This window comes from Lonchura striata, chromosome 7 (assembly GCF_050655825.1).
Source record: "Lonchura striata isolate lonStrDom1 chromosome 7, ASM5065582v1, whole genome shotgun sequence".
Classification (NCBI taxonomy): domain Eukaryota; kingdom Metazoa; phylum Chordata; class Aves; order Passeriformes; family Estrildidae; genus Lonchura; species Lonchura striata.
In genome coordinates, this window is record NC_140709.1 from 5,848,821 (window position 1) to 5,872,852 (window position 24,032).

At 41.2% G+C, this 24,032-nt stretch overlaps 1 protein-coding gene across 2 annotated transcripts in view; it reads right to left on the reverse strand.

Annotated features, from left to right (window-relative positions):
• The window catches only part of SPOPL (speckle type BTB/POZ protein like), a 32,967-nt gene extending 14,354 nt beyond the window's left edge, over window positions 1-18,613 (reverse strand). Inside the window, exons 1-4 of one of the 2 annotated variants that reach the window (XR_014956672.1) lie at window positions 18,427-18,607; window positions 3,566-3,700; window positions 3,265-3,386; window positions 2,847-2,998 (exon numbers count right to left, since the gene is read on the reverse strand). Coding sequence is in view for 1 of the 2 variants with exons in the window: in XM_021548628.4 (XP_021404303.3) it covers window positions 2,847-2,998; window positions 3,265-3,386; window positions 3,566-3,643 (352 nt within the window). In the remaining variant the exon portion in view is untranslated. Of the gene's footprint in view, window positions 1-2,846; window positions 2,999-3,264; window positions 3,387-3,565; window positions 3,701-18,426 lie in introns of both variants that reach the window. The other variant, XM_021548628.4, reaches the window with a different exon arrangement.
• Window positions 18,614-24,032: the final 5,419 nt, after the last annotated feature.

Consider the following 24,032-nt stretch of genomic DNA (forward strand, 5'->3'; position numbering starts at 1 on the left):
GCCAAAAAAGAATTCCAACAGTCATTTCGGGGCAAACACCTGTAAATCCAGTAAGATCACACATTTTACGTGGCTGGTTCACTGAAAAGTGGCCAAATCAAACCACAGGAAACAGCACCCTATACTTAAAGTAAAATATGGGAAAGAGGTTATTTGGAAATGGCTTTGAGAATCTAAGTAAATAAAGCACATTCTGAATTAAATTTAGAAAATTTGTTCAAAATTAAGACAGCAAGAATACTGAAATAAGAGCAGAGGGGGAAGTGGGGAGGGATGTCATGAAGAGCTCTTTAAGAAAGAACTTTTCTTTCATTCCAAAAAAGCTGGGCAAGAAACACATCACCATCACATTTGCTGTACACAGTGATGCTTCAGCCTTCCAGAGAGCACTTTAGACGTCCAAGTCAGAAGTTTGTAATAAAAGCAAAGTTTTTCATGACAGAATCTGTTCAAATATCCTTCCTTCTACAGCCTCCAAAATAAAGCCAGCAGCAAAGCCAGACTTCCCTACACTATTGACCTTGGCAGCAGCACTGGAACACACTGGAGCATGTACCACAGAAAACACACACGTGTCACACACTGCCCTCACCCCTAAGAGCTGGAAAAAATATATTCAGAGCAGCTCTTCACCATGATTATATCAATCAAAATATCCTGTAGAGATTTTCACTGCATTTTCAGAATACACTGAAGAGCCTGCCAGGAGCTGCCACTGCAGGAGGTGTGAGGTCTCTGTCCCTGTCACCTCATCACACTCCCCCTATCAACAAGCCCATGCAGAGCACAGCAGCAGAGGGAAATGCACCCCCTCAAGTGCAGCGTGGGCTTTGAGTGCAACAGCATAAACACACAACACTGCTCACATTTGAAAACCTGCATACCAAGGAAGAAAAACATGTTTTTAAATATTGTCTAGTTTTTTCAGCATCTGGATCCGTGTTTTCACACTTTTACCAACTTTTATCCTTGTTACATTGAATTAAAAGAAAAAAAAATCAGAAATCCACATTCCCAAAAGTGTTCACGAGTTTTCTAGATTCAGCCCAATTCTTTATCTGCACACTTAGATTTTACTCTTAGCAGCAACAACTAGTGTTAACCCCCAAAATTAAGAACCAAAATAGAGCACCACAAAAGTGCAAATGTATTTTTCTTCTAATAAAGTTAAAATGTTAGTTCACTATTTGTTTCATACACAGCTTCACCCCTTGAAGCAGCAGCCTATGCATAAATTATCAATTTACAAGGGACATTGGAAGTGGGGCATCATTTTCCTGTCTCAGTAAATACACAGCACCCACAGAAGCAGATGGCAAATGGCTAGAGAGTTCAAAAAATAAGACTTCTGTTGGTAATTTCCTAAAGTGAAAAGATATTTATAACTCCTAAGGTGCCAAACACAGCACAGCTACTATTGCAGAAGCTGCAGACACACCCACTCACAGGATTTTTAGCACTGCAGTGGATGATGAACCAGCAGAGAGCTGATGGGTCAGGATCTGGATGTTTGCTACAGACTGGTCAGGAACAAACAGGTCACTGGACATTGGTGTCCTGGGGGACAACAAATCAACAAGAACCCCTAAGGCAAACAAAGGGCCAGCAGGAGCTGGCTAGAAACTAAAATAGATTGCCCAAATAAGTTGTGGGGTCTCCATCCTTGGAAATCTCAAAGCACCACAAGTTCCAAGCAAACTGCTCAGGCTGACCCTGAGCCTCCAGAGCTCCTGTGCAAACTCAACAATTCTGTGCTTCTGTGATTATCTCCAATTAGGTTTTGATGCAGCTTCACGTTTTATTACAAAAACCAATCCACTCCAGGACTATGTCAAGTCCAAATGATTCTCCAAATGTACCCAAGTGTAGCTTTGCTCACACAAGCTTCAGAAGAGGAAGTTTGCAGGACTGAAGAAACCATCACCATCAGTGTAAAAAGATTAGTAGAGTAAAACATATATATTTATCTTCCTTCCTAAGAGTCCAATAACTTAATTTTTACCTTTGAATTCAGTTCTGTGGATTTAATTAGAAGATTACAAGTGGACCTAGTTACTTAAGGAGAAATAGTATGAACTTTGGGTATAAACACTGCAGAACTACAGCCTTTTGATAAGAAATGCAGAACTTGCAACAAAACAGGACCTGAAACATCTCTTAAGTCCTGGAGTAGAAGAAGGGAAGAAAGATAGGTGTTCTTCATATACAGGACTTGCAGCAGAACAAATTCAGTGGAGATAAGCATGAAATTATTCATTTCCACAAGAATCCCAGCTTTTCCAAAAAGAATTTCCAATGAAGGTCATGCTCCCAAGTTTGAAACTAAGAGCCTTCCACTTATTTTTCATATCAACAAAACTATTAAATCAAATCACCAGTTATTTCAAAGTCTTCTAATTCCTTGGGTACATGTGACACATTTTTAAACTGATTACAGTGTAAATCAGCTGGAATAGACCAAAATATTGTAAAGGATGCCTAAAAAATTCCAGCCATGTCTGCTTATCCTATTTAACAATGGAAATCAAACACTTCCAATGTAGCTACAAACAAGCAAATCCACCTCTACTAACAGGAAACAAGAATAATCTGCTGGAAAAACTAAGTGACAAGGACCTGGAGTGACAGCAGTTGGCAATGTGCTGTAATTTATACTGCTCAGGATAGAATTAACATAGCTCAGTGATCAGAAACGTGTGAAACATGAATAGGATTTTATAATTATGTTTCTAAAAGGAAATTAAAAAAAGGTATTTTAAAAGTCTATCTCAATATTAAATTCTGCTCTCAACTGATAAAAATTACATTGATGATGTTCTTACAAAACCACATTAATATTCCCTTACCCATTGCTTTTGTTTCTTCTCTTTTAGCATTCAGCAAGGAAAATTTGAATTTTGCTCTGACTTCACTTTTTGGACAACTGACTAAAAGCAAATACAATGACAAGTAGTCTTTGCTTTCATCATCTAATCCCTTTGGATTCACTCTCAGGCACCTGAAAAAAAAAGGAAAGATTGAAATTTTTTAATGGTACCCAGAATAAATTCAGAAATATTTTTACAAGACACAATCCTAAATGCTACTGAAATAAATGTTTCCTTTGTGATTGCTGACATTTTGAAATTAGAATTAATCCATACCTACAGTAACCCTCCAAGAAGTGCCCAAGTTTTAATATTTATTTTAATTTAACTTTACAATTTTTGTGAACAAAATAACCCAAAACCAAAACACAAGCACTTGCTCAAATAAAGACCTTACCACTTCATTTTGTCATTTGGCCCTGACGAAAATGTAGAACTCTTTAAAACTTCACCCATTTCTTCACGGCAAAAACTGAAGTTATTAATGGTCCACATGTATGAAAATTTTACTACTTTAACCTGAATAAAAGATCAGAAAATGTTAAGAAAATTTAACTTACATATCAAGCATTAACTATGAGAACTACTTAGATTGTCAGCTATATTTTTTCAATATGTCAATAACTTTAGTTTAGGTTTTTTTAACAATTATTATGACAATAATAGAAAATGAAGCCATTGGAATTTATGTAGATTACCTGGGTGTAACACCAGCTTTCAGCCACAGGTCCACTGGACATCTCTCCAGGAGGAGGTGGGGTGGGAACCCTTGACATTGCCACTTATTGCAGGTTTATAGTATCAAGACAGCAATCCAAGCTTCAGTAATTCTCCTAAAAAAAGGAATTCATACATTTTGTTCACCCTTTTTAGGTGTGAGAAATACAAAAACTCGTATTACTGTATTTACTAAATGATGCATCTGAAAATTAAACCTGAAAAGAGGACAACGGCTCTGCTGGGTGTCACACATTTAACAACTACTGGTGCTCAAAACCTGAAGGCTGAGCCCTCACACAATAATTTATAAAAATAAGCACCTCTGCATCACGCATCACCACTAATGACAATATTTCAACACTCCCTTTGCAAATTACCACTTTGGCCACTCCAGAAGCGTTAGAACTTTCTTCAGGCTCTCGTCCTTTGACTTGCAGAGTACCCAGAGCACTCAGTTATTAATACAATGCCTTAGGTTTTCACCCAGCCATAATTCACGAGAACACTCGGCCACCTCTGAGTAGAATAGGTTCACACAACTCTGAGATTTCTGAATGGAAATCAGACCTGCATTTCAAGCAGTATTTCTTTCACAGATCTTTAACACCAACAGATACAGCTGAAGAACTATAACCACCACAACCACACTCATTCCCTCTCAGAAGACAAAGCTAGAAAACAGTTTCACTCAGCCCCAAGACAAAAAATAAAGTGATTTTGTTATGAACTACCACCACCTAAGAGAGCACTGCAGCTCCTGCCCACCAGGAACTGAGTCACTTGCCCAAGTCCCCACACCTGGCTACACAGTAATTGGGCATGGCTAATGAAAGAAGGTGGGCAATGAGAGGGCAGCTCTGGGTTCCTGGCTGGCTCTCCTTTAAGGGAGGGTTTGCTGTCAGCTGTGAACAGATTCCTGTCACAAGCACAGACTCTCACTTATGCCGCTTCATTAAATTGCTAAAAAAGTGAAATGAACCTTGATCAAACCAGAAAAAAATCAATTATTTCTGCCACAAAACATTTTCTGTTGGTACAGAAAGTTTTTTCAAACATATCCTGCTATCACTTAAAAGCAAGCATCTTTCTGCAACATTTGACTGCTTCACTGTACAGCTCTTTTTAGCTGTGATAGAACAGCATTGTCTTCCTCAAAAGACGTGATTGCACATCACATGATGGAACTCTCCAGGGATGGAGCAACACTTAGAAACAAGGTTTCATGCAAACATTGGTAAAAAGACACTGCAAGAGCACGTACTATTCACTCATGATGTAACAGGTTCATTATTCCTACAGGAAGAACTCTGCTCTGGGAAATGCTGTGATCCTCACTGGATGTTTTCCCCCCTGCCTTTCTGGTACTGCTTCTCACTCATGGTATGAAGCAGCCCTTCCACATCAAAGCCTGCTGACAGGTGATTGCTCTGAATCACAGAGGTATAAGAGCTTGAAAAGAAAGTTAATTCTCAGTTTTTACCAGATGAAGAAGCAGATGCTTTATAATCATATCCCTTAATGAATCTCTACCAACAGATCTGCTATGATAGGGTGAAAACAAAATACTGAATAGGTCTCCTGTAAGATATGGATCCTTGAGACATTGAAAACTAATAATAAATACAATTCAGTTGTCTTTAACAAATGAGTTTTCCCCAAATAAAACTTATATTTGTGGCAACATTCAGTACTCCATTAGTACTGCCTATAAATGAAAAACAAACATCATCCCTAAATTTAAGATAACCTAACTTGTTTGCTTCATGTTTTTTTAAGCAGGAAACACATCTATTGTGCATGTTGTGTTTACATAGTTTTTGCTTACATGTTTACAATTGGTTTTGATTCTCTGCACAGAACACCCAGAGTAAAATTCCTTGGAAGGATACATATGAGCTTTTGCTTTCATAAAGCAAATATTAGCACTTATATTACCATTACTTCTGGAAGCACATCCTACTCACTGGTGACAACTGAAGCTGTTCCCCAAATGCAATAGATTTTGACACAGAACCATATCCTGAAAGGGTTAGAACAACTTACCTCGGCCTTACTGACCCTGCTTGCTGCTCCTCGAGTCTCCAAAGCTAAAAGCAAGAAGAAATACAGCCCATTCCTTATTCTGTCATTTGCATGAGATGCACAGGACTTTCTCACCTCTCATCTGCACCTCAATTCTTCAGCCCATTAGACCAGTCAGCTCCCAGTAACTATGAAGGAGTGGCAGATCTGAGCCAAATTTGCTCTGAAGGGGTTTCTAAATTGGAAAAGCCTGAAAATAACTGCTCTACACAGTCTCTTTTAAGAAAGTGTTCAGTGACCTTGGGCCAGCTACCAGTACTTATCTGCCCACACCCATCTCACAGCTAAATCAGCTTGATTCACTGAGAATTTAACTCTAAGCAAAGGTAGTTATTTGCAATTATTTTCAGGTCCATCTGTTGCCTTTTCTCTGTACCTGCTCTACCCATGGCAGCTGTGCTTCAGAAGCTGCTTCCACCTGCTGCATGGCCTTTATTTAAGGAAGGTCTGATTTTACCTAAGTACACTTCTCAGGTTCTTCTGAACAGCCTCAGCTTTTTGTAAAGTTTCCCCTTTACAGCACTAGCACCAGACAACTGATTTTTTCATGACCTCCTGATACACCTCTGAGGAACAGATTAACGCATCACTTTTTTGCATGAATTTACTAAGCCTATCACGTTTTTAGACTGAGAAAACTGGCAGAAAGCAGTAACTTTAAATCATTGATACTGAGAGTCTGTGTTCAGGAGCTGCTTGTATTTTTTAGTATTTTTTAGTATGACCAACCAAGACAAACTGAATAATGGGAGAATGAATAAACAGAGCTTCTGATGCTCTGTTAACATGTACCAAAAGAGAGGGAGAAGGATGGAAATGGTTCAGCAGTACTGCAGATCTGCCCTTCACTTTACTTAATCAGTTAATTGGGATTTGGGAGGGGTCATGGGGATATTTACCAGAGCTACAAGGTGACAGAACAGAGGCTTTCAAGATGCTGTCTTGAAATGGAGAGTAGGGATACTTGAAGAAGGGCTTTTGCAGTCTGTAGACTGACAGCCAGACCACACTGAGTGCCACCAATGGTCACCAGGGCAAAGTGGACCCTGCACGAGCAGCCTGAAGGTGAGAAAGGAGATGGAACCCTTTGTTCTACCATGCTCCACGTGGGGAGGAGACTAAATACTACTCTGAAGAAATTGTTTATGAATCATTGATCAGCCACTGTCATCAGCTCTGACAAAATGGTTTTCCAAGTACCAACCCCTCATCACAGCCCATTAGACCAAATGGTTGGGAACAGAGAGCTGCAGTTCACAAAACCAGTCCGGGAACGACTGGGTGGAATTAAATCAGTGAAGTGCAGGAAGACAGGTCTGCTATCTGCAGGATGAAACAACTTAAGAGTGACAATTTTCATGCTAGAACCTGCATTTATTACTCTGCAGGCTATCATGAACAAAGCAGTAGAAATGAGGGAACATTAACAGACAATAGCTCCAAGAATTTTCAAGCAATGCAGTGCCTGTCTGGACACAGCCCAACAAACCAGTCTGTGTGGCCATTCTGTCAGGCAGAAAAGTCTGACCATCAGGGCAAACATGCACTGGAACAGGAAAACAAGTAAAAGAACTTTCTGGTTTTCAAAGAAAAATGAGGTGTATTTTTAAAGGGTGTCAAGTTCCTTTGCTTGGAGTTTTTTCTAATGAAGTGATATACTGAATAGTGTACAGCATCAAGTGCTGATTTAATTCAGAGTTTGTGTTCATTGTCTTCATCGAACACTTAGTGTTCAAAAATAAAAATTAAAAAAAAAAAAAAAAAGAAAAAAAAAGAAGAAGAAGAAAAGATCAAAGGTTCTTTGCTTGTACTTCCAGATCCCAAACATGGTGGGCTTATCACTTCTCCTGGCCTGTCAAGAGAAGTACTGGCTTCACCTGATAATCATTCTGCAAATAGACCAGATTCTGTTTAGTTCAGATCTTCCAGGAGCTGATCCTTCCACAGTGAGCAAGTAGGCAAGTAGGCAGAAATAACATAAAAAAAGGAGATTTCTCAAAGCACATTTTATTTAGGAATTAACTGAAGTGCTCTCCTAGTCAAACAAATACTTATGCTAAACTTAAAGCCATGTGAAATTGATTATTGTTAACTAATTACTTGCACACACAGTGTAAAGAAAGCACAGGCTACCTTCCAAAAAATGTATTTCCACATATTTTCATCAAAAGCTCTATCTGACCTCCATTTTCCTAACTTTTAAGAAGAGATCTTAAGATTCAAAGTGACTTCCTACATTACTAACATGACTTTTGAAAATATTATCTTGTTTCCCCTGTCTGAAATTAAGTATTTATCAACATTATTCTAAAGAAAGTTACTTTCCAACCTCTCTGAGCTAGACAAGAGCACATTCCCAGTCTCTTAAATCTTGTGCTGGAATTATCTCAACTTTTTCACTGGAAAAAAATGACTAGCTCATTAAGAAAGCACCACATACATAGGAACACACAAAGAAGAATTTTCTACACCCCAGTAATAAAGCCACAAAGCACTGGGTACAGCTGTTTGAAGAGCTGCCCTGTTAGGAGGATGCTGGCCAGCTCTCCCCAGGAGCAGCTCAGGAAGCAGATCTCAGGAGCTCTCCAGGCAGGCACAGTGCAGCAGGTGCACACGAGGTGCTGCACATGAAACCACAACAGCAGTGGGTTACCTTGGTGTGTCAGTGAGGGACTGCAGCCAGCACGCTGCTGGTAGCATGGCTGAACAAACTGTCCTCTGCAGGGCACCCACACACCCCAAAAGTCAAACCCAGCCTGCCAGAATCCATCCCAAAGATGGTTCTCCAAGCAAATCAGCGAGCCTGTCCTGCTCCCTCAAGAATGAGGAGAAAAGCACGTTGTGAACTCCGTGATCAGGTCCTGCTGAGCCTCTTCCTTCCAGCATCCCACGGCTCAGGCCTCCAGGACCAAAGTGGCTCCTCCAGGGCCACACCAACAAATTCCAAGTGCATGTACTGCACATTCCACTTGGATGCTGACAGCCTTTTCCTGAGCAAAGCTCAACACTGCAAAAAATGCAAAGCTGTTATGAATTAACTTTTTGTCCCCTCTCTGGAAATACTGATATTTCATCACTGGCTGAAATAAAGATCACCTTCTGAAGTTTAACTGGTAAATAACATTCTATTCCTCCAACTTTTTATTCCTAGTAAATAAATAATTCAGAAACCAAATACAGTTTGTGAAATTTTGAGGGTTTGGCTTTAAAAAAAAAATAAGTCCTTCTTCATTCAGCAACATCAACTCCCAAAAGCTCATTCAAATTAAACATTGGTGTAGTTACAGAGACACTTATTTAATTTCCTCTCATTAAATGATCACTGAATAAAGTATTACCTAGTGTTATATAATTAATATCTAAATGTTTTATATAAAACTAGCAATATTTGTTCAAGGAATCAGTTTTGCTTTTCAAATTACACAGAAGGCAAATTCTTGGGAAAAACACCATCTTCTCACTTCTTGGCTGAGGAAGAATACATTTATGAATATAAAAATGAAGGAAAAAAACAAACCCAATCAAAATAGTTATGTCTGAAGTGAAAGACATTCTAAGGCCAAAGACAAAGTTATTTCTGCACTGGCCCACCTGGATCCAGCTGGATCACACAGTTCTAGGCAGCATTAGCTTATGAAAGCCAAACTATTTAAGAGTGAAAAAAGCCATGTCCCTTTCTCATTGATCACAGAAGGATTTGTGTAACAGCCACCCACCACCTGAGTCACACTTATTTGCTGGCATGAAATGCCTATGGCAAATTGAAATTTTTTTGTTTAAGAGTTTGTCTTATAAGCTAATTAAGCTTATATAAACTCCTACAATTGTTACCAGTAAGTAGAAAAAAATGAACTTTGCAAAAAATAGGCTTGTTTTCTTAATTAGGAGGATTTGTATCCCTTCATAATTGATCTTTTTGAAAGAATTGCTGTTGTATTTCCTAAAGAGCTAACTATTAAACTAAGTTTCCTGCTGGATGATCCATAACACAATAACAGATGTCTGAAAGGTCTATTAAGCTTAAGCAGTTTTCCAATTTGTTCAGTTATTATCTCCTCTGAAAACACACTTAAGATATACCTACAAAAATTTAAATAGTGTTCAGCATTTATTGATTTTAATCCCCATCCATCACTGCATCATTTGAGTGAACAGAATTACTCACACTTACACAACTGCTATAACATATATCCATCCCCTAAGTTAGAAAACTATAGGTTAAGGAGGAACTACACTTTTACATTATCTGTAGTACTTCTAACATGAGAAATTTCTCCTTTTTGGAGCAAAAGAAAGGAAAAGCATTGGGCTACACACAGGAAACCCCTATGACCACTTACTGAAGAGGCAGCCTATAACATTTAAGAAGGTTTGATGATTTCTTAGAACATGATATTAAAAAAATGCTTATTTAAGTCTATGTTTGCTCTGGAACCACGCAATAGCAACTAAGTTTACAGAAACCCAAGCTTTGGAGCTTAAATCAGAAGCTCTGGCTGCTCCTGTGTGCTTCATGCTTACCATGTCCCCCTTGCCATCCCACAGCTCTGCTGGAAGCCTGTGCCCTGCCAGGAGACACAATCAGCAGCCACACCACGAGCCAATTCATGACTCTCTCCACACTTTTCCAGTGAGAAAAAAATACTGCCATGGACTGGGCTGTGACAGATGAGAAACTCCAAATACTCCCTGTCACCCCTGCCTGCAGACAGTAAACTCCAGCAGAGAGAGGGCAGGCAGCTGGGGTCACAGACATCTCAAAATAGCTGCAACTAAGAGTCCAGAATTTAAAAGCACATCCTCATGGTGCTTCCAGCAAAGAAGTCCCAGCAAGGCATAACCTAGCATGTGGGAAATGCCCAACTTTTCAGAAGGATGATGGTGCACCTATTACTGATGACATTGAAGTCAGCAGCTTAAAATTAGCAAGGTAATACTAATAACTGTAAAAACTGTAGTCTCTTACATGCTATTCTCAGGCTTTTCTCTTAATTTTCTTTTCTATCCTAAGGCTTTGAAAAATAAAGTTGAATTTTACCTCAGCTGTGAGAAAGCCCACATGCTCAGCAGAGCTGGAGCTAAAACTGTCTAGTTTACATCAGCCAAGCACACTGATAAAAATCTCAGCATTAGCCTTGCATTATTGTTCTGTAATAGAGGAAACCCACTGTGCTCTGTATTAGATATCCCACACCACCCCCTACAGCAGTCATCTATGCTTTTCCCTGGAGAAGAAATGCAAGATTATTTCTTACAGCATTTTTCATTTTCATTGCCCAGTCTAGTTTTACAGGACCCCAAAGAGGTGTATTTCTACCACAATTCCTCTTGGGAAAATATTCTATTCAAATAATCTATTGCTGTCGGGTTTGTTTCCTGGTATACAGCCAAAGTGATCTTTAACCCTCCTTAGTTTCACTCCATTACTCTTACTCTAACAAATCACTGGCATGTGAAAGTATATTAAATGAAGACATTTCTTCCCTAAATGCTTCAGTTACACATAATCAAGAGTCCACCAAATAGAAAATGTTAATCTTAACTTTCTTCTTTTCACTTAGAACAGGAGTTTGTATAAGCCAACAGGAAGTTGATTCCAACTATAACGAAGAAATATCTTTCTTTAGCAGATTCACAGCTAGTCTGGGGTGGTTTGGGTTGTTTTGGTTTTCTTCTCTTTTAAAATCCATAAGATTTGTGAAAAGCACTGGCCTGCACTCTCTGGAGAGAGGTGCTGCATTGTCATTTTCTGCAAACGAGCTGTACAGAGCAGCAGAATGTTCTCCTCATTAACTTCTGCAGACTGGCATCACCTGCAAAGCTCACATCAAATCGATACAACTGCTTTCAGCAGGCAAAAGCTCATTCTCACAGATGTTGTCAGGAGGGGGCTGATCACACATGTGTTGCCCTGTTACCTCTCATGGCAAAGCAGTGGCCACATTTGTGCACACAGCTGCATCTTGGAAATTCTGAAAGTCACAGCTCATTTCAGGCCTCCTCTATGCCCGAGTGTCAAACTTTGTGCAAAACAACTGACACTTTAAAGGAAATTGAGAAAAAAAGGCCTAAACTCAATTCTGCCAGAGGACCAAACTGCATTTGATGCTAATTTGCCCCAACAGCCTGGAAACTGAACTAATCCACAACAGCTGATTAGACACATCCTGAGAAAGACAGGTCAAGAGGGAGAGCTGCACACACATTTGCTTTGGTGAATATGAAGCAGTAATCTCTTAAAAGCCATCAATGACAGCAAAACTTAACATCTTAGGACTGGACTGCAGCTAAACTGGTTTAGATAAACAGATCTAAAAGTTCATAGAATCATATAATATCTTGAGTTGGAAGGATGATTGACTCCAGCTCACAAATTAGTCCAACAGAAACTGGCTTCTGAATTTCAAAGTCAAGTAGACAACTTCTATCATTTTATTATTCAAAAAACATCCAGGTACTGTTTTGCTTATACTTCAGGATTTAAGAACCATTCTGATATAATTTGTTTAAGATCCCTTTTTCCACTACAAAAACAATCCAAAGCTTGGCAGTTTCCCCTAAGTTTCCCTACTTACACAGTCTTTAGTTGCTCAAGACAGAATATTTCCCAAGTAAGCAGCAAGGCAAAGAGGCTGGCACAGGCCTGTCGGGGTGGCCTGGCTGTGGAGTAAATAGATTTGGTTTCATCTTGGGTGCTGTCAAACAAGGCAGACCAGAAGCAGATCTGAGTCTGCTGCTTTTTGCCTCCATGCACACACAGGAGACACAACCCCGAGTGAATCATCCCACGAGGCCACCCCGCACACACAGTGCCGCCACGCAAAAAGGCTCTCCCAGAGCAGAGAAGCAAACAGCAGGAAAAATGAGATTTACTACCAGGAACTCAAGAAGTCAGCCAACACCAAGTGCCCAGCCCCTCTTTACAAGTGACTCTGGAAACCTCTGCAGGCTCAGACACTGTAATTTATTAGTAACCCAGACTAACACTTGATGATGTTACTGCCATATATCTTTCCCCTCAGCACTCCGTGAGCAGAGTCTCACACTTGTTGGAGGGGATGGCACCTTTCCAAACACAACTGCTATTTAATCATTAAAAATGATGCCTGGCCTGTAAAACAATATTCAAAACCACTGGCTACAGAATAAAAGTGGATTTTGCTTGATGACCTTATTAATATAACTAATCACAGAAACTAACTCTGGATCTAAAGTTTGCCACACACAAATTCTGAGAAGGTTACTGCCTATGGAAGCTTTTCTTTCACTTCTAGTTATATCATGCCTTCCTTCTCTTTTCCCTTCCCCTCTTTTTTTTTTTTAAGGGAAAATTCCCACTTCAGCAGAATGCTACTAAAAATGCTTTTCTCTTGCCGTGAGCAAGACAGGGCCTCCCCTAATCACAAGCCTCTCATGAGATGCAACAGTATTAATTCAAATCTTTCAGATTTATTTACTGTATTTTTTACCCTGGATCAACCACCTGCCCAGTGGATTTTGCAAAACTTGCATAAAATGTGTTTATGCAAAAACTTCTTCAGTATAAAAAGTTTCAGTTTCTTAGAAACAATATCACCCTTTGCAACACAAATATTATTCTGCTGCCATTTTTAAATTAAATTTGCTCACTATATGCACATAAATAAACAACAAAAAAATTACCTTGACATATTCTGCAGAGATCAGAAAAACCCACTGAAAATAGATTTCATACATTTTATTCCCCTGAAACAACCATATGCCAAGTGCAGTGCCAGATCCAAGAGTGAGATCACACCCACTTGGACAGTCAGTACAGCAATGCATTACATTAACCTGCAATCACACAAATCAGCCAGAGATTTCAGACAACTTCATCTTCAGAATAACATTTTCAGAACTGAAATATGACTTTAAATAAGTTCATACAGACTCTATGTGGAACTTTCCAAATGCTTTTTAAAAAAGCTAAAAAGAGGTATAAATCCAGATGTAAACAAATAATTGCTGCACTTAACTTTGCACACAGCACAGACATGTTAGTTAAAATTACTATTTTGTCCTGTTACAAGAACAGTTACTCAACTTGATATATAAATACCAGTGTGCCCACTGGTACATCTGATACTTACAAAAAGGAGCTAAAATTTAATATTTTAATTATAAATTGCTCAATCCCTGAAGCTGAAGAAACTATATTAACCACTCGTTATATAAATTCATTACAAAACAGTTCTGGTTTTATCTTCAAGAGTTTTGATTACAAATAAGTAACTCTGAAATTAATCTCAGTTAATAAGGAATATATTTGTTTTAAAACTTAAGAAAAACTGCCACTAAAGAGTGATAGTTTTGTTGCTGAGGTAATGTCTACATATGAAGTAATTCAGAACCCTATTGTCTTCTGTGAAGACAGTAAACATGTGTGTCCTCTAAAGATTTTAGAGAAATTATCAGCTAATCTGAATCACTAGATTAATTTATTAAGCGCTCAAAACACTAAAAAACTTGTGTTGAGATTTTTCTTCTACTTAACCCAGTGGGTCTTAAACTCTGTGTACTAAAATCATCAGTCCTTCATAGGCTATAGGCCACGCTAATGGAGAAAGCAGATTCCACAATTAGAAACCGAATCTGAATAAAGAAAGCCAGGAAAATGAAAGCTTTTGTGAACTTTTCCAAAGAAAATGTCAGCATGGAACAGAAAGCTAGAAAGTAGAACACCAGAGGAGAAAGTTATACCCATTATTCCTCAGGCCAGAGGAGTTCTGCACCTACACCTAATCCCAGTTGTTCAGGAAGCAAACACTGATGCAACCACCTCAAATCCTTTTAGAGACACCCAAGTCTAATAAATTTGCTGATCATTCAGTACACAAGAAAACAAGGCATTTGAAAGAAATCAAGTGTAAGACTTCACCCCCCCCATTTCCTTCACCTCCATTCGCAGCCCTACTCATGAATCGATTTTGCAAAGACTTGACCAACTGGTAAGTGAGCTCTTGGGAGGGGACCAACATTAAAGGAACTACCAGGAAGGAGGCCAAGAGAAAGCTTGGCTCCCAAGTTTCACCCAGTGATCCTTTCCACTGCACAACAATAAGAGGTTCCCACCCCATGAACTTTGGAAGTTTCCCAACTCCTGGAGACATTTACTCCACCAGCAGCAGCACTGCCTACGCCAAGAGCTACTCTGTTGCATTCTCCCTGGCACACAATTGCTTTTTCTTAAAGCACACAGGTAAATTACACATCAAATGATACTTCACCCTTGAACTACTTCAGAACTCAAGTCACAACATAGTGCAAGCAGCAAATGCCACAAAACCACAGTGGATGAGCTGATGGAGACTGTTACAATTAAAAGTAGAATGTGTAATATTTTTCACCAAAAAATGAAGTGATAAACGGCTTCTGGGAGATGCAAGGCAGTATCAAGGATAAGTAATCTAATTCAGGGAATTTGGACATGGGAGCTCTCTGGATTATTCCATGCCAATGACTTTCTGAATCAGCTGAAAGAGTATCTGACTTTCCACTACATTTCCCAAATGCTATATGCAAACACTCATCACAACAACGTTGACAGATATATGCATGGTTGCAAAGTGATTCCTTGTACAAAACATAAAAAAAACTTGTAGCTGATAAAGAATAATTTTAAACCAGGCTACCAAAAAACACATTGGAAAGCTATTAAATTTGGATAAAATGGAACCAACAGAGTTGAGGTTTCTAGCTGAGGGTTTTTAGGTTAAGCTCTTTCCAATACTGAATGTACACTCCTGCCAAAATTCCACCACACAAGTTGAATAGCTTAAACATTACCAAAACCCCAGATTTATGCAAAACACTCACTCTGTAACAGTTACACACACTTCTTAAGAAATCCACTGAACTAAGGCAAGTGACCATCTTCTCTCAGTTAAGAACTACAACGTCTAAATTACCACCACTAAAACACCTCCACCTCTCACAGAGCTGCAGTAAATCTCCACTAAGTACCGAGGACAAACTGATTGAGAGATTTCCTACTTCCATGTGAAGGGACAATTCCAATAGGAAGCCTTTTGATATGAGTGGGACAAGAAGCAACAGAATGTCACAGGAACATGAACTGGAAATTTTCTCAAGAAATCAAAGGAAAGAAGGTCTCTTGTGAATATGTACATATTTTGTAGAGGGGAAAGGGAATCATGGAATGGTTTGGGTTTGAAGGAAACTTGAAGATCATTTCATTCCGACCCCCCTGCCATGGGCAGGGACACTTTCCACTATCCCAGGCTGCTCCAAGCATGATCCAACCTGGCCTTGGACACTGCCAGGCATGGGGCAGCCACAGCTGCTCTGGGCACCCTGTGCCAGTGCCAAGGTACAAGAGGCTCTTGGAGACCGTGAGTCAAGCACTGAGGCAAGTGCCTTCTATTCCATCCCAAAAATGCAAGGCCCAGGACATACAGGACAAAATGTATGGTCTTCATGTTTTGATTGGGAGCACAGTATTTCGAAGATCCCAGGACTTTATGACTACAGGTATCAGGCTGCTGCTTCTGGGAAGTGTAACAGTCTCACTTAAGACTTCTTTAGTCTCAACCAGGTTTTGGTAAATACACAGGAAGCAGACTGCTTTTGACAAGGAGACAGAAATGCCCATAAGGAGCATATGAACCTGTCACAAAAACTGTGAGAAAAAAAACCCACCAAAAATATCCACTTGTCATCAACATGAAAACATAACAAAAAAGAAAAAAGCAGGCTGAGGTGGTTCCATAAGGCAAGATACATAGAAGCCTACACCTAGGCATACCAAAGAGCCTGGAAATATTCAACAGGACAAATTTCTAATTACCACCACCTCTACAACGGCAGGGGATGCAAAGAGAAAAAAAAAAAAGTGAAGAGATTGTATATGAAAGGCTGGAAAAGCAATGCAGACTGTCTGCCAATGCAGATAGAAAACCTGGGAAGAATGAATGAAGCAGGAAATTAATGAGATTGAAGTGCAAGTCAACTGTTTCCTCTTGCTGTCCTCAGCTATTTCTTCTCCACTCTAACTTATGTTGATATTGACAATTAGTTTTATTCTTCTCTCGTGTATATTTATATCTAGGTGCTTTCAAAGGCACAAAAAAAACAACAGAGAAACACAACCTATAGGGAAAAAAAAAAGAGGAAAAAAATTAGCTTTATGTGATTTCAACTGAACATGCAAAACTGTTAACAGCATGCACTGATGGTTGAAATCAGTGATAAGGGCCAGAAAGAAAAATTGGTAGCTTTTCAAATTCATTTTATATTTGTCTATAGCATATACAAGTTTTTAATAGCAACAAGTAGCTTGTGCCGCCTATGCAAGTACAGAATGTAATTTTTTATTTTCACTGACAGTTTAAAAGCAGGCTGCAAAGTACCAAAGTTAAAAGTTTGGCAGAAAGCTGTTTCAAGGGAATATAACACCAAGGATATTTCTGGATATTTAAAATCTCAGATTTCCAGATGAGAGTTAAACGCAGTTTCTGCTGATGTACAAGTTTGCAGTTTTATACACAAAAGGCAGATTGTTTAAAAATTATTTTCCCTTTCCTAAGTAAATATCTCCTTACAGAGTGAGGGGGAAATAACCATGCAATAGACACACACTGGAAATCCTTCACAAACATTTATGGTTGCCCTGGCCACACATCCCAGAAGGCCCAGAGAGAAGCCAGGTAAAATACTTTCAGAAGTGACACTAACTGCTAAGCACCCTTCTAAAAAGGGATATTTACTTCCAGAAATAATACAACTTCTAGTAAAAAACATAAAAGTAGACATTTTTTGTTAACCTTTTTTTCTTATGGTTACAACAAAATGCCTTGGCAGTCGTACAAATGGTTTAGCTCAGAACCACTGTGGTAAAAATTCCTGTAAGCATATGGGATATCTATCGAAATAATGCTTTCTGCAGAACTGATAAGAATAAGGAAGGACCCTGCTTGACTCTGTCACAGATTGTTCTTCCTGGCAGGAGGTTCGAGACAATCCTTTTTGTTCAAGTACTATTTTTATGACTCTTAACATCTATGTAGAAAAGAAATTACGAATAGAGTCACAAAGCAAAACTACGTTTTAAAATGGATTGCTGATTTCAGTATCCTACACTTAAGGAAATACCGAGACCTCATCGATATCGCTCATACAGTTTCCTTTGTTTTGCCGTTTCCCATGCTTTACGGTCTTTCTCACCTACTTCTGCCCTCGAACAGCCTCAGTGTGATGCAAATTTTGCCCGGACTCCCGGGAATTTCAGCCGACGACATCATCAGGTGAAACCAGCCTGAGTCAACTCCACTTCCTGACCACGACTAAGATGGTGAACCGAGGGCAGCTTTCCTCACACACCATCCACGGAACCCTGCCACAAACTTTGCCGCAGCCCAAAAGACGGCGAACAACCTCCGAGCCAAACCCCCCGAGCCGCCGCCTTCTGCTTCCTCGCACGGCCTGAACTTCCCGAACCGAACCGCACCGGGGGTAGCGAGGGCCGGGGCGGAGAGCACCGCGGGGCCCCGCGGCCGAGCGGCGGGCAGCCTCACCGGGGCCCGCGGGAGCCCGAGGCGGGGTCGCTGATCCCGGGGTCGCTGATCCCGGGGTCGCTGATCCCCGGACCGCGGACAGCCGACACCGCCCGCCCCGCGGCCCGGCCCTCCCGCAGCACCGCCCGGCGCTGCCCCGTGCCCGAGGCCACAACAAAGGCTCTTCCCCCGCACCGCACCCGCACCCCCGGCCCGGCACGTACCGGATCGCGGCGCTGGCGGGGCGGCGCGGCGGGGCTCATTCCGCCGGGGCGGGGACGCTGTGACGGTCACCGGCGCCCGGCGGGAGGCGAAGGCGGCGAGCCCGGGCGGCGGCGGAGCCGCATCGCTGCCCGCGCCGAGTCCCGCTGCTCCGGCCGTGCCCGCGCCGCGCTCCGCAGCTCCCGCTCGGCCCCGCTCCCGCTCCCGCCGCACTTCCGGGAGGGAGCGGTCACGCGGGACGCGCCGCTTCCATCCGGGAACGCGCGCGGGGCGGGGCGGGAGCCGGGCCGGGCCGGGCCAGGCGGAGCCGAGCTCAGCCGGGGGCTGTGGGTGAACGCTCCCGGGCTGCCGGAGCCCACCGGGGCCCACCGGGGCTCACCGGAGCTCACCGGAGCCCACAGCGGCTCACCGGGGCTCACCGGGGCTCACCGGAGCCCACAGCGGCTCACCGGGGCTCACCGGGCCCACCGGGGCTCAGAGCCGCCCCACAGCACACGGCGCCCGACTGCGTCCCCGTGGTTCTGGGACATCTCCGCTGAGGGAGGCTCCGCGCCCTGTCCGGGCAGGCTGATCCGGAGCGGAGCTCTTCCCCGTGCTCCCCTGTAATTCCCTGTGCCTTCCCGTGGCCTCGTGTGCTCTTGCCCGTCCAGGATGGAGCGCGTCTCCTGAGGGGCTGGGACACAGGGATTGTTCAGCCTGGAAAAGAGAAGCGTTGGGGTGACCCAACTGCTGCCTTGAAGGGAACTTACAGAGAAGATGAGGCAAGGCTGTTTAAAAGAGCACGTAGTGACTGGACAAGGGGGAATGGCTTCAGATGGAAAGAGCAGGTTTAGATCAGATATTAGGGGGAAATTGAAGGTGGTGAGGTCCTGGCACAGGGTGCCCAGAGAAGCTGTGGCTGCCCCATCCCTGCAGCTGGACAGGGCACGGAGCAGCCTGGGATAGGGGAAGGTGTCCCTGACCATGACAAGGGGTGGAACAAGATGATAATCAATGTCACCTTCTAACCCGAACCATTCTGTGGTTCTCTTGCTTGGCACCACGAAGAAGACCCTGGTATCATATTCTTGGCACCCCCTTTAGGTATTTATACACATTAATGAGGTCCCCTCTCAGCTCTCTCTTCTCAGGGATTAACAGGCCCTGCTCCCTCAGTCCTCGACTCCTTATTTACTTATTTTTTTTTAATTTTGTTTTGCTTTTCAGATGATGTTGACTTGAAATTGACCTGAAATTGATACTCACGAGCTCCATCTGCTCCCCAGTAAGGGGCTGGAGAAGAGCCAGTCCTCAGTGACTGCTCCCCCACATACAGGGCTGGTGTGGGGCTCTCAGCTTCTCACCCTGCCCACAGATCTGCTCCAGGCTGGCACAGACATTCAGTATCTTCAGTCCACAGCCCCTGACCAGGACTCTTCTGCTCCCTCCACAAAAGCTCACCACCCAGCAGTTCTGAGACCTGTTGGTCAGATCTGTTTCCTCTAAAACCAGGTGAATTTCTCTACATCACTGAAGTAGTTGCTTCTAAAAATAAATGATGTAATAATTTGTAAATTACATGCACAGTACTGCAAAATTCCCCGTGGAGGTCTGAAAATAAAACTTAAGCAATATGTTTTGCTTTGTTTTTCAAACAAACAGGGCTTTAAAGAAAACATCCTCTATGGAGACAATTAAGACCCAGTGACACCTTAATGGCTTCTCTTGAGAATGAGCGCTAAGAATACACACACAGAGCATTGTGCTGTGTAAGGATACCCAGGCTAGCAAGGTCTCAAAATCGATACAACTGCATTAGTGAGCCCTGGATAATTCATCCTGCAGAGAAAAACTGCACTGACAGGGCCATACTGCCTTTGCTAGTACTAGTTCCCTCAGAGCTATTTCGTGAACCTGTCCAGCACTGCACTCTATTTTCAGATGTCTCAGCAGTTTTTGTTTATTTGGAGTCTTTTACACACCAGCCCTTTTATGAAATAGCTTTACATCCTCAGCCAGTGCTTGCTCCATTTAGTGAGCAGGATTCTTGCAGGGGGACCAGGCTGCTTTCATGTTGACCGCTATTTAGAAGAAAACACAGTAAACATGTGTCATTTGTGAGAAACACAAAGAGAACACAGAGTATCAGAATGTTTGGTCTTGTGAGCTGAACAGTTGAGTGATTTGAGACACTGTTGCAACTGGGAAGTGAAAGATGACCATTCTTTCACAGGGCAGAATGCAGTCACTCTTTGTGAAAATCAGGTTGCATTCCTAGTTATAACTGAAGAGTCTGAAGTGGGAATCTTAGGATTTAAATAGAGTAACTTGGCACATAAGAAAATCAGTAAGTGCATCTTTGTATCTAGTAATCATCACCTCCCTTAAATCCCAGACTAGAGAAAGTCTGCAAAGATGAATCATTAAGAGAAGTTGTGGAAAACATGCATTTGCCAGCAGTGAAAAGGTGAGATTACAGCTCATGCATCCCTTGGGCAGAAAAGTTCCTTTGCTCACCCTCAGATATTGGAGGGTGTGGGCACATGCCACGGTAGGGTGTGTAAACGGTGGCCAAGCAGAGCAGCTACCACCCTCCAGACCTGGAGTCTCCATTTGGTTTTAGCAGTTTAACTAACTTTCCTGTACTTTTCATCCACTGCTTAGTCCTGTTTCCTGCTATTCCCCCTCAGATTCCCATTTTTGCACCCTCTCAGTGCTGAATTAAAGTGCCCCATGTAGTGTTGGTCTGTTGTGTAACACTAAGGTGAAATTCTGTTATGTCAGTGACATCGGTGTGATTTGCATTTTGGCAGCACTTAGTGGGTCAGTTGAGATAAGTGACCTTCATGCCAAATGTTTGACAAAACAGAGAGTTTGTTGTTTGGCTATGACAAATGGTAGAGAAAAACAAGGCAGGGTGAAGTGATTAAGCACACTTCCAGAACAAAGATTTTGGCAGAAACCAGAGGAAAGACAAAACTTTCCTGGGTCATATGTGACTGCCCTGGGCCATACTTCCTCAGACCAGGCAGCAGGACTCACAGGCATATACTCCTACAATATACACCATTTTCTGGCAGGACCTTGGTAGTATTTGTATTTTTCAAAAAAATTTCACAGAAAGAGGCTATGCTAGTTTATTTTCCTTAATAAAACCCAATATTAATGTATTTAATTTCCAAATTACAGCCTGGGAAACTATATGTCTAAAGACATCTGAAGAAAGCACAATGGCTGTTGTAGTTGTTTTTAATTGTACACACAGCCAGCAGTACTGACTCCTCTATTTAGACTGCCCATCACTTCTCATTATGAAAAAGCTCTCAATGCACACATTTCAGTGTGGGAAAGGGAAATTTAATGTGAAAGGCCTCTAAAATATTTTTACTTATTGCTCCTAGAAAGATTAAGAAAGCTTATTAACATATAGCTATAAAAGGATTAGTATGTGGAGATTTTAAGTACTCTAGTCTGGGCAGGCAATACAGTGTGATCAAGTTTCAGGCTGTTGGGAATTTCACCTTAGATAAACCCCTCAAAATAAAAATTGTGTCTCGCTGTAGTATTAAACATGGTATTTCCTGTGCTTCTATGTGAAACACAATTTATTCAAGGTTGTAGATGAGATTTCTTCACCCTTGTTTTGTGATATGAGGTGAGATGTTAACTTTCAGGGTCTCCTCTCAGGGTAGATAGTTTGGTTGTAGTATGAGTCCCACAGATTTAAGCGAAGTACTTGCATATGTAAACATAAATTGAAATTATTTGCAAAACAATTTGTTGTGAGTGGAAGCCATTCTCTACCCAATATGTAGTCACATTTCAATGGTGAAATTTTATATCCTAATTACAGATTCATCATAAATCTCAGAGATATTCCTGCTGAAAAGAGCCATTTATATACATGTGTGTAAGAACATTGCTGCAATAAGTTTTCAAGATCCACAACAGAATTATGGCACTAAAATAACATTTTTGAAAGAAATTAAAGACAGGAATATTAACTTAATCTATTTTCTTAATCAGTGTAATTATTTCATTAACATATTCTACAGAAATCCACTGCAAGCCACCCAAGGGAGGGCAAGTATTACATGCTTTCTGTTTTCTTTTGGTATCTTTTGTCCAAATGTGAGCACTTTCTGGAGGAATCATGATAAATCCTTAGCATCTTATTTCATTCAACCCTATTTACTTTTAACAGAGCCAGCAGACAACACTGCAAATGTGCTGCCAAGATGTATGGGTGACTTTGCATTAAGTAAATGCAAAGGCAGATCTAGCTGATAGAAATCATTATTATATGGGCAGTTTTAAAAGAGTGAAAAATTTCAGCAGGAAAAATTTTTGTCTTTTTATAATAGAGGGGCTCCAGATTTTGAATTGCTTTTTGGGATTTAAAGTTCCAGGGCATTAAGATATTACTCAATTTAGAGTGATTTTTTCACCTTAAATTATTTTTATATTTTCCTGGACTTCCTTTCTGAAAAAGAAAAGAATAAAGCTGTTAAGCCATGACAAACAAATAATTTCCTACAAGGTGGTGATACAGCCCTGAAATTACTTACTAGTGTTTCAACAGAATGGGTGTTCACTTGAAAAGGTCAGTGTTTTGAAGCCAGCACTCTTCACTGTGAAATATATGCTAGTTTTGCAGGAAGGCTTCAGCAAAGATGCAGATTCTCCTGAGAGAGGAGGGTGACACTGGAGGAGTGAAGTGTTCCTGCCAGTGGCTGCAGCACAGAGCCTGCAGCCCGGGGGTGAGTCACAGCCAAGTCTCTGTTTTTCCTGATTCAGTGTGATTTTGATCTTCTCTTTCACCACAGATAAAAACCACCAAGCTACTGTAACCACCAAGTCTTCTCTGTTTATACTTTATATAAACAAACACAAGTTTTAGCAGAGGCTTGAACTTGGGACTTCCAAATTTTGCCTAAGCTGAGCAGCTGCTGGGTGTGAGCTTCTCTTTCTTCTTCCATTAAAACAAATAAATAAACACTGGAAAGATTTTAATGCAAAATATGAAAACATTTCAGTTTTCTAACTTTCACAAGACAGGCACATGTTTCCCCAATAGTTCCCCACACATTTTATTTCAAGAGGTGCTTATATGTTATTAGTGTTAAAAAAGAATTATTAAAAAGAATTTGCTTTGTATTGTCATGTTCCTTTCCATCAATTCCTGTATTGATGCTATTTACTGTTATTCACTGCTTTAAAATAGAGACTAAGGACTTCAAAGAAGGTATCTTATCTTCCTGTGGGTATTTCTTTAATTCATAATGGCAGAAAACTTCCTGGAAACTAGTTGCAGCACTGCATGACAATAATTTTTCTGGATAATGATGAGCTGCAAATCCCTGACCATCTTTGTCTTATTCCTCCCCAGTATTTTTTTATGTAGTATCACCAGTTTCTTGTCAAAAAACCCCATATGCACCCCAACAAATCTTCTGACTTTGTACTTAGTTTTTCTTTGTTCATATTTGCCAGAACTCCACAACCATGATGGCTGTGTAACCATGTGCTGTGTCCCAGGTTGTTTCTCCTTTACTCTCCCTTCACTGTCACTGCTGGGTCACTGAGGGTCACAAGTGAGATGGCAAACCAGGGGTACTATTTGATCTGC